This window comes from Suricata suricatta, chromosome 6 (assembly GCF_006229205.1).
Source record: "Suricata suricatta isolate VVHF042 chromosome 6, meerkat_22Aug2017_6uvM2_HiC, whole genome shotgun sequence".
Taxonomy (NCBI): domain Eukaryota; kingdom Metazoa; phylum Chordata; class Mammalia; order Carnivora; family Herpestidae; genus Suricata; species Suricata suricatta.
In genome coordinates this window covers 65,414,054-65,433,295 of record NC_043705.1, presented here as the reverse complement: position 1 = coordinate 65,433,295, position 19,242 = coordinate 65,414,054, and the positions used below count along the sequence as shown (strand labels likewise).

At 35.1% G+C, this 19,242-nt stretch overlaps 1 protein-coding gene across 1 annotated transcript in view; it reads right to left on the bottom strand.

The window, feature by feature from the left end:
- ADGRV1 (adhesion G protein-coupled receptor V1) overlaps positions 1–19,242 on the bottom strand; it is a 506,381-nt gene that overhangs the window by 388,696 nt on the left and 98,443 nt on the right. The window contains exons 34-39 of the mRNA XM_029942597.1: positions 17,335–17,544; positions 10,833–10,963; positions 9,250–9,349; positions 8,426–8,605; positions 6,086–6,249; positions 1,980–2,073 (exon numbers count right to left, since the gene is read on the bottom strand). Coding sequence (XP_029798457.1) covers positions 1,980–2,073; positions 6,086–6,249; positions 8,426–8,605; positions 9,250–9,349; positions 10,833–10,963; positions 17,335–17,544 — 879 coding nt within the window. The remainder of the gene's footprint in view (positions 1–1,979; positions 2,074–6,085; positions 6,250–8,425; positions 8,606–9,249; positions 9,350–10,832; positions 10,964–17,334; positions 17,545–19,242) is intronic.

Genomic DNA, 19,242 nt, shown 5'->3' with positions numbered 1-19,242 from the left:
ACATATAAGAAATGTTTTGCTAATAAGAACATAAACTTATAGAAATCTAATGAACTGAGAACAATATAAAAGAAGCAACTGGGGTTATGGTTTTATTTCTATTATTTTAATCCATTTCAAGAGGAAAGGAAACTAGGGACCACTGGAACAAGTAGAAAGAGCAAGAAAAGAGAAAGGAATGGGAAGAGAAAGACAGCAAGTAGTGCAGAGAAAAGAGCAGGTGTAAGAAGGAGATGCAGGGAGAGATAGGGATACAATTTGAGACAAAAGGGAAAATTGGAAAGGGTAGGCAGGACAGAGACTAAGACTTAAGTAAAGCTCTCTTATCCCTTTTTATCTTCTACTCTGTCTACCAAGTTGAGTATATTTCCAGTATTCATTATTCAGTCTTGAAATATTAACCAACCATGTCCCTGTTTTGTTTTTTAATATTTTGTCCTTTCCTTTGTCCTTTTTAAAATTTGAAGGCACTATCTTACTCTTAGGATACTTATAACAGTTGCCTAGATGGGGAAGGGATAGGGGGAGTGTAAATCTCTCTGAGCAAAGAGAACACTGTCAAGAAAAGAATATAAAATCAAAATTTGTGTCCATCAGACTAGAGGCTTACAGCATAAGCCCAGATGAAACATCTCCTCACTGTGTGACTCTGGGCATGTTACTTAGCTTCTCCTAGCCTCCACTCTCTCATTGGTAAAATATTAAAGTGTGAGGAATGATGGTACTGACATATAAAGCACTTGAAACATGGATATTAGAAAGCACTAAACAGAAGTTACACTATTTAAGTTACCTCTATTATGAGTATAAAGAAATATGAAGTGTTTTGTTAGTTTTCTTAGCATAAACAGTAATTATCTTGTAATAAATACTAGGCATAAAGAGCTTAGTCACTGAAGTCATAAATTTCTTTTGCAAAAGAATGAAACTTTTCAAATACAGTAAAACCATAGATTACAAATAACTTGTTCTGTGAGTTTTCTGCAAGATGAACAAACATTTCTAATAAATTTTAACTTGATAAACAGGCAATATCGTGCAATACGAGTAGTATATGACACTGAATGTTACATGATCAGAAATGAGCCAATGGTACTTGATATTCGCTTTGATATTTGGATTTCAAGCATGTTTCCAGAACAAATACCGCTCACAAACCAAGGTTTTACTGTAATATGTTAAAAACTCATTATTCCCCTCTCTTATTTTCAAAGCTGTCATAATGAGCCTCACAAGTGAATGAGGAACATATATGTCTTAGGTTACTCCTCTCAGTCATGCTTCCCCTCCTTGAACCCAGGCTAATTTCCCACCATCCACCCCACCTTCCAACAAAGGGATGGGGAAAGATAGTACCCACAGCCCACACCTCCTAGCCCATTATGTCTACAAGCTTCAGACAAAATTCTCAATACTAAGTGTCCAAACTACACACTAGAGTTTGTGTTTTAAAATAAGAAAGCATCTTGTTAAAGAAATCTACATAAATCTGTACTGAGGTTCAAGTTTTACCTTTTAGTCTGTAATGAATTAAGTGAGTCTTTTCTAAAGCATGAAAAGAAAGAGGTAAAAGGTCAAAAAAGAAGCAGAGAACACAGCAAACAAACAAAAGTTCTGTTTACCCTAAAGGAAAATAAAATCATCTGATAGTTTGGAGATCTAATAAAAAGAGCAAATCAAATTTTAAAAGGAAAAATGCCTTTCAAGAACTAATTCTATTCTGAAGATTACAAATTTGGTTATAAATAGTTGTAAAATTTAGAAAGCATCACACAATACATAATTCTTGAATTCGTTTACAATATCCAATGTAGAAAACTGCAATAGATGACAATCTCTAAACTAAAATAAATATAAAAGCTCACCATATTTTCTTCCATAGCTGAAATTAACAAGTATTATAGTTATTACTTCTGATTTTAAAATGAATAACTTTACTTCATTTGCAGTGCATAAACGGAAACAAACAAAAATCATACCTAGTCTAGGAGGAAATGAAGTTAAAGGAGCCATGATAAGGTCAACATAAGTTAAGTTCACAAGGAAATATTCTTCTAGCTCTGGTATGTCATCCTGCAAAAATTATATCCATTAAATTCTCTACAGGTATGCTCTCAAAGTCATGACCTCTCACAAGCAGTTTTTAAAATTATCTGGTAAATATATACTTAAGTAGTATACAAGTATAAAAATGCAAAGCTAGAATAGAAAAGATTTAAAAATTTAAATAAATATTCTTGGCTATGACATTTTTTTCAGATTTGACACCAAAAGCAAAAGCAACAAAAGCATAAATAACTAAGTGGGACTACAACAAACTAAAAAGCTTCTGCACAGCAAAGGAAACCATCACCAAAATGAAAAGACAACCAATGGAATGGGAGACAGTATTTGCAAATCACACATGTGGTAAAGAGTTAATGTCCAAATATATAAAGAACTGACACACTCAGCAGCAAAAAACAAGTAAACCCACAAATAATCTGATTTAAAAATGTACAACAGCTCTGGATAGATATTTTTCTAAGAAAGATGGATACAGATGAATGGATAAAGAAGATGTGGTATATATACACAATGGAGTACTACATGGCAGTGAGAAAGAATGAAATCTGGCCATTTGTAACAAAGTGGATGGACCTTGAGGATGTCATGCTAAGTGAAGTAAGTCAGGGAGAAAAGGACAGAAACCATATGTTTACACTTATAGGTCTAACAGGAGAAACCTAACAAGAGACCATGGGAAGGGGAAAGGTGGGGGGAAGAAAGTCAGGGAAAGGGAAGGAGGCAAATCATGATAGACTCTTGAATACTGAAAACAAACTGAGGGCTAAAGAGGGAGGAGGAAAGGGGAAGGGGGTGATGCTCATGGGCGGGCACTTGTGAGGAAGAGCACTGGGTGTTATATGGAAACCAATTTGGCAATAAACTATTAATAACAAAAAAAAAGACAGATGGAGACAAGTGGCCAACACATACATGAAAACGTGCCAAAGATCACTGATCATCATGGAAATGCAAATCAAAACCAGAATGAGACAATACTTTCACTTCTTAAAATGACTATTATCAAAAAGATAAAAAGAGAAGTCTTGGTGAGGATGAGAATAGGGAGCCCTTGTGCACTGCTGGTGGGAATGTAAATTAGTGCAACCACTAATTAAAATAATAAGGAGGTTCCTCAAATAATTAAAATTAGAACTATATATATTCCAGCAATCCCACACCAGGGTATATATCCAAAGGTAATAAAAACAGGTTATCAAACAGATATCTGAATTCCCATGTTTGCAGAATTATTCACAATAGCCAAGATATGGAAACTTAAGTGTCTATCAACAAGTGAATGGATGAAGAAGATGTGGTGTGTATATATATGATGGAATATTATTCAGCCACAAGGAAGATAGAAATCCTGCCATTTGCAACAACATGGATGGACCCAGAGGGCATCATGCTAAGTGAAATAAGCCAGTCAGAAAAAGACAAATACTGCATGGTATCACTTATATGTGGAATCTGAAAAAGAAACAAAACAGAAAGTTAAACCCATAGAAACAGACAGTAGAAAACTGCTTGCCAGGGTCAGGGGCTGGGGGTGGGAGAAATAGGGAGTGGTTAGTAAAAATGTTCAAACTCGACTCTGAGATAAATAAGGTCCAAGGGTCTCATGTAAAACACAGTGACTATATAGGTAATAACACTGTATCATATAATTGAAATTTGCTAGGAGAAATAGAACTTAAATATTCTCAGACACAAAAAAAGATAAATGTGGTGATGAATATGTCAATTAAACAGATAGGGGGAATCCCTTTCATAATGTATACATGTATCAAATAACCACAAGGACACTTGGGTGGCTCAGTCAGTTAAGTATCCAACTTGGGCTCAGGTCATGATCTCATGGTTCATGAGTTTGGACCCCACATCAGGCTCCGCACTGATGGTACAGAGAACTGCGCGAGATATTCCCTCTCTCTCTCTCTCTCTCTCTCTCTCTCTCTCCGCCTCTCTGCCCCTTCCCCTGCTCACATTCTTGCTCTCAAAATAAATAAACTTTTTTTTTAAAAATCACAATATACATTTTAAATATCTTACTATTTTACATATATGTTAGATTCTACATAAGTGATACCATGCAGTGTTTAATTATATTTCAATAAAGCTGAAATTTAAAAAAAATAATAAAAGCATAAACTTACATCATTGTACGGTAAGTTATTAGGTTGAACCACATAAAACTGCTAATATATTTTTTTCTAGACTGATATGTCAACCAATAACATAAATATACAAACCTAATATATTTTAAATATAAAGGGTGCAAAAGGTTTAAATTACCTTACTATCCAATGATTGGAATGTGGAATAGAATACTATGAAAAAACACATGCTTCACAGTCAAGGAGACCTAACACCAAATTGTGTAATTTTAAGTGAGTTACTTAAAGGCCTTACTTTACACCATCTTTATAATGGGGGAAGTAATTGCTACTTTGGGGATTGTAATAATGATTAAAAATAATGAGTATGGAGTGCCTGGCCTACAGAGAGTCCTTAAAAAGTGATAGCTATTTGTGACAGTTAATTTTTTTAATGTTTATTTATTTATTTTCAAGAGAGAAAGAGAGAGCACACAAACAAGGGAAGAGGTAGAGAGAGACGGAGACAGAAAAGCTGAAGCAGGCTCCAGGCTCTGAGCTGTCAGCACTTCAGGACTAGCAAAACCCATGTCAATCATGACAAGACAGCCAACAATATTTACCTAAAAACTCAATGTGTGTGTGGGTGTGCACGCATAATGTCTGTACATACATTTTATATTATTCATTTTATTTAAAGGAGATATATTTCATTACGGAAAAAAAGGAAAATTTCTCTACACAATCTTCTGTTAATACATAGACCAATGGGAGTTAAGGAATCAGTGATGTGAAAGGGACAGTCCCTCAGTCACCCCCACTGTTCCTCACTCTCATGCAGCAATTCCCCTATCACTGCTCACCCTGTTCCCCACCCCAGGCCTGGCTTATTTCTGTATATACAGGCCTGCAGTCTCTTAATATAGGGAATAAAAAGAGCTACAAAGACCTAGGGGAAAAAAAGTAAACTGGAAACTCTGTGTTCATAAATCTAGACTCTGCAAGGAAAAGAAGGGTTACTACATATTTTGTTTTAAAAATTATCATACCTAAGGAATAATCCATTTATTTATATTCAGTTATATTAATAGGTTATATATTTGAAAGAAGACTTGGCTTAATGTTCATTTTGTTTTTACCAAAGTGTGTTTCATGTCACATGCTGAGTGTTAGTTCTCATACTACTGTGTTAAGTCATTGTGCAATGGTAATCAACAAAATAAGAGTTACTAACTTCAGATGGTGGGTGGTTCAGCTACTTAGAATTTTCTGTAAGTAAAAAGGCCCTGAGTAAATAAAACCTTTTCAAAAACAGAACCCCCAAAATATATACTAGTTGAAAATTATTTTTCTAAAGCAGTATTTATGCTCTTCCCCCCAATACATACACATACCATCTCCTACCTTCTCCATACATACTATTTTCATAAACCTTTTGGAAATGTAGTCAGGTAGCTGAAACACTGGGTCCCAAAACAGCATGAGGTTTTACAAGATGAAAAATCATTTAAAATGCAATTTCAGTCACCAGTGATAACTTTAAGTTTGACTGTAATCACATTTTATGCCATTAGCCTCCCGTGAGTTTCTCACTATCTCTATTTTAACCAGTCCTAACAACTAAAATGCTGACCTACATGGATTTGCTGGTCCAATGAATCCTTTGGAATAATCAAAATGCTCCCTTGGAATCTCAGAAGCCAATGCCAATTTTAAAGAGAATTGCCTTAAGGAAATTCTCTTTATCAGAATATCTTTCTATAACAAAATATACAACAGCAGACCAGCCTACTTAGACAGGAACAGAAACCCCAGGGTGGTTGTAAAAAAAAAAATCACAAAAAGAAACAAGCTGATTTAAAGGCACCAGAATATTCCATCAATTTCTACTTTCTTTTTGGTTATTCAGATTTAATATAACAATAGCTAAACAGCTTTACCTCAAGTATAGTAATGTTGATGGCTGCTGTTGTTTCCCCTTCTTCTAAAATCAGAAAGCCAACTACTGAGACAAAATCAACATCTGGCTGAGCGAGGTTTCCTTCTGTTTGGTTCTTAAGACTCAACATTCCAGGAACTGTGGTATATGTGACATTTATGGCTCCTAATTGAATTGGATGAGAAGAGATTTTTATAATTACTTAAACATTTAAAATAATATCTTAGTGTTAACTTTTTGACTTTCCTAAAAGCACCTGCAGTACCTTGTATTATTGGCCGCAATTCCTTACCTCTTCCTATATCTTTGGCCTTGTAATACCTCAGTGATGTCTCACTGTGGGCAATGTATACTGTGCTATCTCTAGACTCTGAGCTTGGCTGTGACTTGGTTTGGCTGTTAGTACAAGGTAAAAGCAATTATGTGCTAGTTCTGAGCCTAAACCTCAAGGAGCCTGGCATGCTTCTGTTTACTTTCGTGGGCCTCTAATGATCCCAGGAAAATAATGAGAGACATTTGGAGTAGGGCTACCCCTAGCCAAACCCAATCTATGGTAGTGGACCCAGGATGAGCCTATCATTACATACTGCTGAGATTTTATGATTGTTACACAGCATTTCTGTGATGACAGATAATTACTTTAAATGTTCAAAAATAAGGAAGTTGGGAGCACGTGACTGGCTTAGTCAGAAAAGCATGTGATTCCGTAAAGAACTTATCAAACTCAATACCCAAAAACCAAAAATCCAGTGAAGAAATGGGCAGAAGACATGAAGACATCCAGATGGTGAAATGATGCATGAAAAAAAATGCTCAATATCATTCATCATCAGGGAAATACAAATTGAAACCACAATGAGATACCACCTCACACCTGTCAGAATGGGTAACATTATATATACCACATCCTCTTGATCCATTCATCAGTTGATGGACATTTAGGCTCTTTCCATGATTTGGCTATTGATGAAAGTGCCGCAATGGAATATTACATGGCAATAAGAATGAAATCTGGCCATTTGTAGCAAAGGAAGTCATGCTAAGCGAAATACGTCAGGCAGAGAAGGAAAGATACCATATGTTTTCACTCAGAGGTCTCACAGGAAAAACCTAACAGGGGACCATAGGAAAGGGAAAGTCAGGGGGAAAGAGTTGGAGATAGGGAAGGAGGCAAATCATGAGAGACTTTTGAAAGCTGAGAACAAACTGAGGGTTGAAAAGGGAAGGGGAATGGGAAGGTGGGTGATGATCATGTAGGGGGGCACTTGTGGGGAAGAGCACTGGGTGTTATATGGAAACCAACTTGGTAATAAACTATTTAAAAATAAATTAATTAATTAATTAATTAAATTCTAAAAATAAAAAAATGAATGACTAACATTAACAAGTCAGGCAACAACAGATGTTGGCGAGAATGTGAGAAAGAAGATCTCTTTTGCATTGCTGGTGGGAATGCAAACTGGCGCAGTCACTCTGGAAAATAGTATGTAGGTTCCCCAAAACATTAAAAATAGAACTACCCTACAACCCAGCAATAGCACATCGAAACAGATGTACTGTTTCAAAGGGGCACATGGACACCAATGCTTATAGCAGTGCTATAGGCAATAGTCAAAGTATGGAAAGAGCCCAAATGTCCATCGACAGCTGAATGGATAAAGAAGATGTGGTATCTATATATATATATACACATGCACACACACAATGGAGTATTATTCGATAATCAAGAAGAATGAAATCTGGCCATTTGCAACTACGTGGATGGAACTAAAGGGTATTATGCTAAACGAAATGAGAGAAAAACAAATATATAATGTCATTCATATGAGGAATTTAAGATATAAAACAGATGAGCATAAGGAAGGGAAGGGAAGCAAAAATAATATAAAACAGGAATTGGGGGAAAACATAAGACCCTCTTAAAATAAGAGAACAAACAGAGGGTTGCTGGAGGGCTTGTGGGATCGGGGATGGGCTAAATGGGTGAGGGGCATTAAGCAATCTACTCCTGAAATCATTGTTGCACTACATACTAACTTGGAATACATTTAAAAAATTAATTAATTAATTTTAAAAAAGAAAAGAAAACCATGTGACTCGAGCTCAGGGTTGTGGGTTCCAGTCCCACAGTAGGTGTGAAGATTACTAAAAATATAAATAAACTTCAAAAATAAAGAAGTTATAAAGTCTTGTTATGAATTAACAAATGCTAAATTGTTTTTCTGATTTATTCTGTTATTCTGTTATTCTGATTTATTTCAGCAATGGCTTTCATCCATACAAGTAGACTATTAAAAAAGCACCTGCCTGGAAACCCCATTCACTCTACAGTAACACAAACCTAGAGATCCAAATTCTCTATTGATGAAAAGCTGAATTGTCATGTTAGCCTCCTGTAGCAAAACAAATCTTGATGAAAGAGCAAAATTTAAAACACCATGTGGTTCATCACTGGCTTCTACAGTCAGGACAGCTGCATATCCTTGAACATCAAGCAGAGCAATTCCTGCTGGTGGAACTCCTAAAAACATCAGAAATCACAAGAAATCTAACAGTGATTTGGCATTAACTTCTAAATACTTAAATTTAACCCCACCCTCTGAAACATATTGAAGTGACCAAAAAGTGATCTATTTCATTCACCCCTTTAACAGAAATCTTCACGTTGACAAACAGAACCTACACTTTACATTTCTTTTGCTAGATGGTAAATCATAAGATATTTTCACTTGATATATGATCATTATTTGCTATAATCATCATCTGAATTACAGAAATTGAGTCAAAATTCAAGGAAGTACCCAGATGATGTACTCAAAATGATTAGATTGGAACTATTGACAGACCTGGCCCAAATCCAAGTTGGTATGCTAATATAAATTAATTACAGAAAAATTATTCTTTTGGAAATGCATTTTATTCCATCGGAAAATATTTAGCAAAATTTTTAGAGATTTTTCCTGAATCCACAGAGAAAAATTCCCATGTTGAGATGAATTTTTTAGCTCTAACATTTCTATGGGACAGATAATATTTAAAGTAATATCCTAAAAAAATTAATGCTTCTTAATTAGTATGTACCTAGTTATTAAATATAGAGATAGCAAGTATTATTTTCTAAGAATAATATACTAGAAAAAAATTTTAAGTTGAATTTTGAGTTACCTTGTGTTATGACATTGTAGAGAATGACTTGGTATACTTCTTTCTCCTCAGGAATGTTGTCATCCAACAAATGCACAAATATTGTTTTATTCAATGACCCCTATGGCAAACAGAAAGAAGTTTATCCCTCTATTGCCACTGAACATAAAATATCTCCTGTTTTTATTGGCTTTATAAATTGTGCATCTAAATATATTTTCATTTAAACAAGCAGCTTGTGGATTAAAAAATAAATAAAAACTACTGACTCACAGGGAAACCAGGCTGAAATAGACAGCAGCTAATTATGGAGGATCTTGAATGCTGCGCTACAGAATGTAAATCTTATCCAATATGCACTGTAGCACTACTGAAAATTTAAGACAAAGCAGTATTTGGGGAGATATCTATGGCAGTGGTGAACAGGAAAAATGAAAGCATGAAAAAGAAGGCCGTGTTGCAGAAAAAGTAGGTACTAGAAGGCCAAACCAGTAGTCAAGGCAGAAAGTTATGGAGCGTGGCTTAATATTAAGGGAGTGGAAATGAGGAGGAAACAGAATGAAACACATTATCAAACAAGAATTCATAAAGAGTATAGAAAAGAGATGGAGATGAGCGACTTAAAATTAAATGGTGCTGTCTTTCTATCCAAGAAATGCTTTTATAAAGTTATTTCCCACCAATCACCTTCTTTCAAACTATCAGAAAGAGCTTCTAAATGGAACCTCAAAAAATAGTGTGGACAAAACATAAAAAGACATTTAAGAGCTATGTTTGTTACTGCCTTGCATTTAAAGTTCCAAGACAGCAAAGAGTAACAGAAAAGGACAAGCACTATCCATCCTGTTCAGAATGAGACACCAGAAGTGGGAGAGCAGGAGAGCAGCAAGGGAGCTTGGCTCAGATAGAAAGTTGACATCTGCGGATTCTTTCAAGTAAATCTGACGAGTACACAGGAGAAAACAAATCCACTTTTTAAAAAATGTTTATTTATTTTGAGAGAGAAAGAGAGCACATGCATGTCCAGTGGAGGTGCAGACAGAAGGATGGGCGGGGAGAGAGAGAGAGAATCCCAAGTAGTGGTCTGCACAGAGCCCAAAGCAGGACTCAATTTCATGAAGCAGGAGATAACCTGAGCCAAAATCAGGACTCAGAGTCTTACCTGACACCCATCAAGGCACCCCACCCCAGGCACTTCTTATGTCTTAGATATTTTTCAAGTAATGTTCTTCCTCTAGGTTTTGAAGAAAACTCTCACATCAATCTCTGTTCATCTTTGTTTTACATAGAGCTTTCCCATTTTCTTCAAAATACAGTAAAACCTTGGATTGTGAGTAACTTGTTCTCCAAGTATTCCACAAGACAAGTAAACATTCCTAATAAATTTTAACTTGATAAACAAGCAATGTCTTGCAATACAAATAGTACATGATGCTGAATGTAACATGATCACATCTGAGCCATTGGTTTTTGACATTTGCTTTGATATATGAGTGCTTTGGATTATGAGCATGTTTCCATAACTAATTATGCTCAGAAACCAAGGTTTTACTTACAATGTTTTCTCTATATAGTTGTGTTAAATCTTTTCTTTGTAGTAATACCTCAGGAAAGAAGAGTTGTCCAGTAGAGTTAGCAAAATTGAGTTCTAGGTTTTGCCCAATGATTTTCCAGTTAACAGAAACATTTCCTCTACCAGGGGGTGTTCTTACCACATGGAATTGCAAAATTTCTCCTGCAAATAAAGTGTAAAGACAGATAAATGCTTAACAGAAAATAAATAACACTTGAACTCAACAAAACCCCAATCCCAAACATGCAACTATTATACTAGCTTTTCTATGAACATTACAAGGCTGTTCTGTTTAATTTTCCAGAAGCTTTATACATGCTTATTGTTTATTAACATAGGGATCCCTCTTTTAAGTACTTTCATTTAGAATTTCAGGAAGTTCAATATGTAGAAGTTACCAAAAGCACATGCTAAAATGGGAAACACAAACTTTCACACACGCACTCCAAAACATGCACCAGAACATAAATGTTCTGTAAATGAAAGGGGGGGGGGGAAGTCCTTATGGTCAAAACTAGTGATAACACAAGTAAATTCTTCCTTTATTTCTCAGAAAGACACAAATTCCTTACACTGATATGCAATGTGATTTTACACAATGCATGCATAAAAATGCTTGCAAATACCTGAAAATCACATTTCTTTAAATTGTAACTTACATATACCATCAATGATTTTGTTTTATAAAAAGAAATACAAAGGAAAGGTGTCAAATTTGTACATCAGCCTCTGTAACTTCACCAAAGTTACAGTTTTCCTTCCAGGATGACTGAGGTATTTTACATACTTTCCATTTCTGGCTTTTATCCTCACATAATACTTTGTAAAATCATGACAATCATTTATTTTAAACTACTCAAAGTGGAAAGTAAGTTACTAGGAAGTACTGCATATGGCCACATAGCTTGTTGAGAATACATGCCCAATTTAAAAGTCACAGATGATGATGAACACAAAGTTAAAGAAGTATATCACTAAAAAAATAATTTTAATGAAAAGATAAATGGAATGGTGGTCAAAAGACCTTAAAAGAACACAAGTTATTTAAATTTGTGGCTTGGACTTAGAGTTGAAATCCATGCATATTCACTGAAAATATTACTTTTCCTTAGTTATCCAATATGCAAACACTTCTAATACTCTTTATACAAGGAGAGGGGCAATAAGACAAAATATATTTATATCTCTCTAATTTTTTTCTAGTATTTTTTAAATTACAATATTTTATTTCTGAAAATAATAAAACAAATTCTCTAAGAGAATGTTTTTAAAAATCTCATAGATCAATTAACTTAAAGATTACCTTAATTTCAGTTACTAAAAAACAAAATAAGAATTTCATGCTAAAGTTAAGCACATATAACTTTAGGGCAACGAATTATCTGGGGAGGGTGGAAAATATAAGGAGGCAAAAGTATCAGAAAGGCTTCTAAATAAGATTTCCACAGACACTTCAATGTATACCATTTTAAGTGTTTTAATACAGACAACAATTAATCACCATTACATTAGTAGACTATGTCTTAGAATAAAAAACTTTTTCGAACCATATAGGGACTGCTAGTTAGGAATCAGTTTATGTCAAGGTTAGTGAAAGCCTGTATAATCGGCCATAATTGCCAGCATATCATTTAAAATTTATATACTTGTAGAATTCATATGAACAAAATATAGACACCACTATGATATCCTAGAGTTCCTCTATTATACACCTTCTAGAATTTCTCATAGGGCAGCTTTGCATTCAGTGAAGGGTTTACTACTGAGAGACATAAAGAGAGCTTTGGAATAATTAAGCAGTTTCACCTACAGTGAATTAAGCAATGTGGTCTGGTGACACAAATAAAAAGGTTTATAGTCATGGTTTTTAAAACTTTTTAAGTCCCAAATCTTAGTAATAGTGAAAGAAGAAAATTAAAGAAGTCTGATCAAGTGCTAAAAATGCATTATGAACACAAGTGTCAAGAAAACAAAATGTAGGTCAAGAAGGGGAATCTATAATCATAATAATAAAGAATATGACTGGAAAATTATACATGGAGATCTGGGGAAAATATACCATTAAAAAGTGAAAATAAAAATGAAATGCTAAGGGGAGGAAAAAAGTAAAGTCCTCCTACAAACCTAACACATATAAAATGCTCAAAGTCTAAAACCACCCATTCAATACCACTTTTAAAAATTCAACAAGTTACCATGCAAGGAACTTGCAAGACAAGATAGCAAGAAACAACTTGAAGCAAGGTACACACACACACACACACACATACACACGTAAATAAATGGTTAAAAAAAAGTATTCCTTAAATACAATTGTTTAAGCCCACTACAAATCAGCATAAAGAGTGTGAAATATTTTCTAACAAATAACCAAAACGGAGGTAGTGACATTGCCTTTTTTAGGTCAGACTCCCAGGAACTAAGTCCATTTAAAATGCCTCCTGGGAAAAATTACTAGAAAGTTACCCTCTACCTGAATGAGGAGTCAAAGAACAGTCAGAGGAAAAGGAAGACTTAGAAACAAGTGCTTAGTCTTTTAAGTACAAAAGGCAAGGACAAAAGGAATGTCCTAGAGAGGGCAGGTTATAATTGTCATATAAATACTTTGCTAGGTATTTTTGCTAAGCTACACTGCCTTCTAGTCTTTGCCCAGGATGACAGCCTAAGAAGGGCCCTTACCTAGAGAAGAACCTGATGACATTCCCAGAAGATCACTTGATATAAAATCCAGAGTCCACCAAAAGTTGGTGATACCATACAATTCTAAAACAGAAGACCTATCATATAGCATCTAGGCCTAGTCTAATGCAGATTAAGAAATATAAATGTAAAATGTATTTTAACAACTTTAAATGTTTTGTCTACTTGTTCCCAAAGCAAACCAGGAGTCTTTCTAAAAGATAAATATCAACTATACCATGCCTAATAATAATGGAAAATTAAAACATAGGAAATGTATTTTAATAGATACAAGGACAATCCAATTTAATTGTCCTCTACCATAAACAGAAAATGATTTAAACTAATTATAGGGACCTGAATCATGCGCAACACAAACTGTCAATATGAGCAATCTATAAAAAAGTTGAGTGTGTCTTCTCTAGCAGCTCTGTATTTTTAAAAAATTGTATTGCTTGTTCAAATCTTGTCCTAAAAAAGATTCCAACTGTCTCTGAAAAAAAGGCCTATTTTTATGCCATTGAATATGACATGATGATCATGATGCTGCTGAGTTGAATGACTGAGTAACACACCTAATATGGTTTTATAAAGGGCACACTTAAAGTTTTCAACCACAGTAAAAACTTTGGCCCCTTATTTTTATATGTGCTCATTCCATTTGAAAGAAAGTAATATTTACCTCTGGGCATCTTTCCAATTGCTTTAGTACAAAAAAAAAAGAAACAGAATGCTACAGAATTCATGATGTTGCTAAGCACTGAGGCAATTCCTCCCCATTAACTGAAAATGTATTTCAGAGCCAGAAATTCAGCATAGTCCACATTTTAAACCTAATCACATAAATGAAACTCCAACAGTAGGCCAAAGCATGCTTAACACTGGTTAAGTTCACATGGCATGATTTTTTTTACCCTGTTTAATTTTTTTTAATGTTTACTCATTTTTTGAGAGAGAAACAGAGACTGAGTGGGGAAAGAGAAGAGAAGAGAAGAGAAGAGAAGAGAAGAGAAGAGAAGAGAAGAGAAGAGAAGAGAAGAGAAGAGAAGAGAAGAGAGAGAAACACAGAATATGAAGCAGGCTCCAGGCTCTGAGGCAGGGCTCAACCCCATGAAGTGTGAGATCATGACTTCAGACAAAGTTGGACGCTTAACTGACCAAGCCACCCAGGTGCCCCTTACTCTGTTTGTTCAGCAGTTTCCTTGAAGAATCACCATGAAGTTCTCACTAATTCACTTTGGTAAACATAAATGATTGCTACACATTTCTCTATGCAAGCTTATGATAACTTACACACAAAATTCTGAATTTTTGAGGTTCAATATAATGTTTTTGAAAAAAGACTAGGGTGTCTAGGTGGCTCAGTTGGTTAAGCATCCAACTTCAGCTCAGGTCAAGATCTCACAGGTTGGGAGTTTGAGCCCTACAGAGGGCTCTGTGATGACAGCTCAGAGCCTGGAGCTTGCTTCAGATTCTGTGTCTCCCTCTCTCTGTCCTTCCCCCCACCCACACTCTTATCTCTCTGTCTCTCAAAAATAAATAAACATTTTAAAAAAGGGAAAAAAGAAAATTAATTTAGACTCTAGGAAAAAAAAGGAATAAAGGTTTAGGAAAGTATGTAAAGGAATAGAATTCACCTCAAATTTTATTTAGAAAATATGAAAAATCTAAGGAGCACTCATGCACACAGTAAAATCAAGTCAGTGTTTTATTTCCTATACCAAATTCATGTCTTTAGAATAATATGATAATGCATATTTTTGACCAACAATACATATGGCCTATTGATTTTAATTACTAGTTCTTTTTCCTCTTTGAAAAAAAAAAACAAAAAACACACGTACATACAAATTATAAGCCCTCAGATAATGCTTTTGGTTATAAACTAAATGAAAACATTATAAAAATTTCTAGAAAGGCTTACTTAAACTTCTAAACTTATCGTGCCACAAATCAGTAGCAAGCACTTTGTGGATGGGCACTGATGTGGGGCTCGACCTTGAGGAGCACTGCCTGAAGACCTCTACACTCTTACATATTTGCTTCCCATCCCAAGTTGTCCTTTAAAATCCTAGACAGTTACTATTGTTTCCTCTAAACCACTGGGAATCTAATCTCACTTGCTCTCATGTTACTTTCTTCTTCTGATAATTTCGCAAACATACTCCTCTCTCAGACTCTACCTGCCTCTGGCAGAGCCTTCCCCTCTCCTGAAGGTTCTTTTTCTTTCCCAGCACCTCGGCCCGGTGTTCTACACAGCTCCATCTTTAACACCTTGCTTTTCTTCCTCTATCCACAAAGATATTATTAATTTACCTGATTTCAACTATTATCTCTAAAAGTCCAATTTCCAACTGTAACCTGAGACAGAGTCAGGTTCTTTCATCAATTGGTTTCTCCTACCTGGATATTGCTACTCAAAGTCATTATTCTTCCAACTCAAATCGAAATATTTACTGAAAGTTCCTACAATGTCAAATCATGTAGCAGATCAAGTTCAAACAAAACATGGTTTCTCCTCACAAATTTCCCTATACAATAATATGGACTTTGGATTCAGACAGCATTGTGTTTAAGCTCCACTATGAAACCTGTGCTACTTAATTTCTCAGAAATTCAATCTCCTTGTGAGAATATGAGGTATATACCATCATACCCACTTTATAGGACTAGTGTCCAAATTGAGTGTAATAATGGCTGCGAAATGTCTGGCACACAGAAAACACTCAATAAATGTTATTGCTGCTGTCATCATTATTAAGAATAACTTCTACAATGACTTTTATATTACAAATAATTTTTTGAGAGTTGATGATCTGTCTTTAGACTGGACTTATAGCAACCTGTTAGTCATTTTTACTCAGTATTGCTATGACAACATGAGATTCTAAACCACAATAAAAGGAAAGAATGTTGAAAAATAGCTCAGACACTTGTACTGGTAAGTTAAATAAACTCACAAGTTCAAAGTAAAAGGCAACACACACTAAAACATATGTACTTTCCAGCACAGCAATTAACTGGCTTTATGACCTTGTCAAGTCCCCTAATCTCTGTCTGTTTTCTCATCTGTAAAATAGAGATCCAAATACATGATCTATATCCTTATCATTTCTTCTCTTTCTGAGGTACAGTTATTTATTCTTATTTCTAAATACAAACTGTACTGAAACAAGCTATAAATGGAAGTTTTATTTCAAACAGGCTTATTCAAAGACAAAACACACTACTAAAATGTTTTATGTAAAAATTAGCCTATAGATGCAAAACCCTATATATGGTGTAAAATATTAAGTGAAGATTCAAGAAAATCTTTATTTTTAAAGAAAAAATGGACACTTTTCTGATTTTTTTCTAGTTTGGCACTGCACTCATAAGATACATCAACACAATATAAAACCCACACTGAAAATTTTCCAATTGCAAATTACTATTTGTTTTAGACAAGGAGCCAGTGTTTCACTGTTTAATATCAACAACTATCATTAAAAACATATATACTTGCTAGGGACTATAATAAGCATTTTACATTCATTAACTCATTTAATCCTAAAAATCTATGAAGTAATATTTCTTGTTATTTAACAAATGAGAAAGCAGAGCATCCCAAGTCGGACTAACTCCCTTAAAATCACATCAGTGGGAAGAAGCAAGCTAGAATCTGCAAGCTCCTACATAGTTACACAGTTCTCTTTGGAGCTCTTTCCCAGCTGAGTTCCATGCATACTAATATACACAGCTTTACAAAATAATGAAAGAATAAAAAAAGAAACACCAAAAACCTTAAAAGTATAAACAAAAAAAGACTTCCAAGGAAAAGAGGATGAAGGTGCTGAACAAAAAAAGGAACCCACCTTCATGACCTATGACAGATCTTGAAGCTGTCTGAAAGCTAACAATTCCTGCCACGTTGTCATTGGCCAAAATATTCACTCTAACAGTGTCGGAGCTGGGCAAAATTCTACTTCCCCCTTCAGTGTACACCAAACTAACTATAATGCTTTCATCATCCTCTGGCTCAGAATCATCCAAAATGGCTAAGATGACTGTCTTTTTGGTTTCACCTATAAAAAAAAATTAATACAATAAAACCAAAGTAAGAAAATCACCAACATACAGAATCCACAGAAGCCCAAAATTACTTCCATTTTTAAAAAATTAAGGTGTGGCTGTGTTGCTGAGTCAGTTAAGCGTCCAATTATTGACTTCAGCGCAGGTCATGATCTCACTATTCGTGAGACGGAGCCCAGCATCGGGCTCTGCAATGGCAATGCGGAGCCTGCTTGGGATTCTCTCTCTCCCTCTCTCTCTGCCCTTCCCCTGCTCAAGCTCTTTCTCTCTCAAAAAAAAAAAAAAAGTAAATATTTTTAAAAAGTTAAGTAAAAGCATGTAAGTGACTGTCATGAACAATATTTGTGCCACTATAAGCAAATGTTGTATGTTAACCTGTATATCCTTTCACATATAAATCCCTGTAAAATTTTATTTATATGGACAAATTGCAGAGAAGGAAATTTTGAATTATGGAAAAAGATTTTAAATGGTAGAATTATTTCAGAATCATAGCTTTATTCCTAGTCTTTGCCTAGAACAATGACCTAGCCAGGGAAAGGATTTGTAAAGCATGTTCTGTGCAGAAACAGCTCTCTGTAGGTGAGTGGAGTCTCATTCTCATTCTGGCATTGCTGTGAATAATTTTCTTTAGGTAATCCAGCCAATACCTCCCTCAGAGACTAGGAACACTTAGGAAATGGCGGTCGAAGAGTGGCAAACAGAAAACAGATGGCAAATTAAGTGAAAGAACCACCTGAATGAGATGAGTCTTTGGATAACTAGATGACAGGATCAAATATCAGTTTCAGGATGTGGGGAATTGAAGGAGAAAGACAAAAGAATTCAGAGGGCTGAGTAACACTGATAAGGCTCAAGGAATCTGTTTCTCAATTTGGTCTAGGACCCCAGTAGTGCATGGAGCAACAACGAACACCCCTAAACCCATCATGGCTTCTGTAGTTCAGCCTATTTTCCGCCACCTAATTCTTTACCACTTTCTGGAAAGAAGATGAAAGGAGGAGATGAGAAAAGGCAGTAAAAAGAAGTAAGCGGATATGAATGCATGTTCCCTCATGACCCTGCTGCATTTCATCAATTCACAGTATCAAGACCACCTCAAGAGACTACAGACTATCTAAGAATCTGGGCCAGCTATTAAATATAGTCTATTTTGTGTGATGCTAAAATTACAATTCAAAGTAATACTAATACTAATAGGTTACTTTTTAAATTTTTTTTGAGCAGTGGAGAGAATGAGTGGGGGATGGGCTGAGGGAGAGGGAGAGAAAGAATCTTAAGCAGGCTCCACCTCCAGTGCAGAGCCCAATGTGGGGCTCAATCTCAAAACCAAGAGATCATGACCACAAAATCAAGAGTCAGACACTCAACCCACTTAGTCACCCAGGTGCCCCAATGCTATTACTTTATATGGTAACTTTCTCTGTAGTTACTAAAGCTGCTGGAAAAATCTAACTTTAAATTTTCATTTCCAGTCATCCTCATTATGTTTCCATTATTTCCTGTGAAATAAGGAGAAATGTCACCAATTACCAACCTGTGCTCCCAGCTCCACCAAGCATATCATATTCCGTTATTCCCAAAATCATTTACTAGGAAATAACCATTATAGAAATGTGACATATTATTTCTAAAATGTACTCCAAAACATAATACCTATTAGATATGTCAAAAATTATACTACATATGCA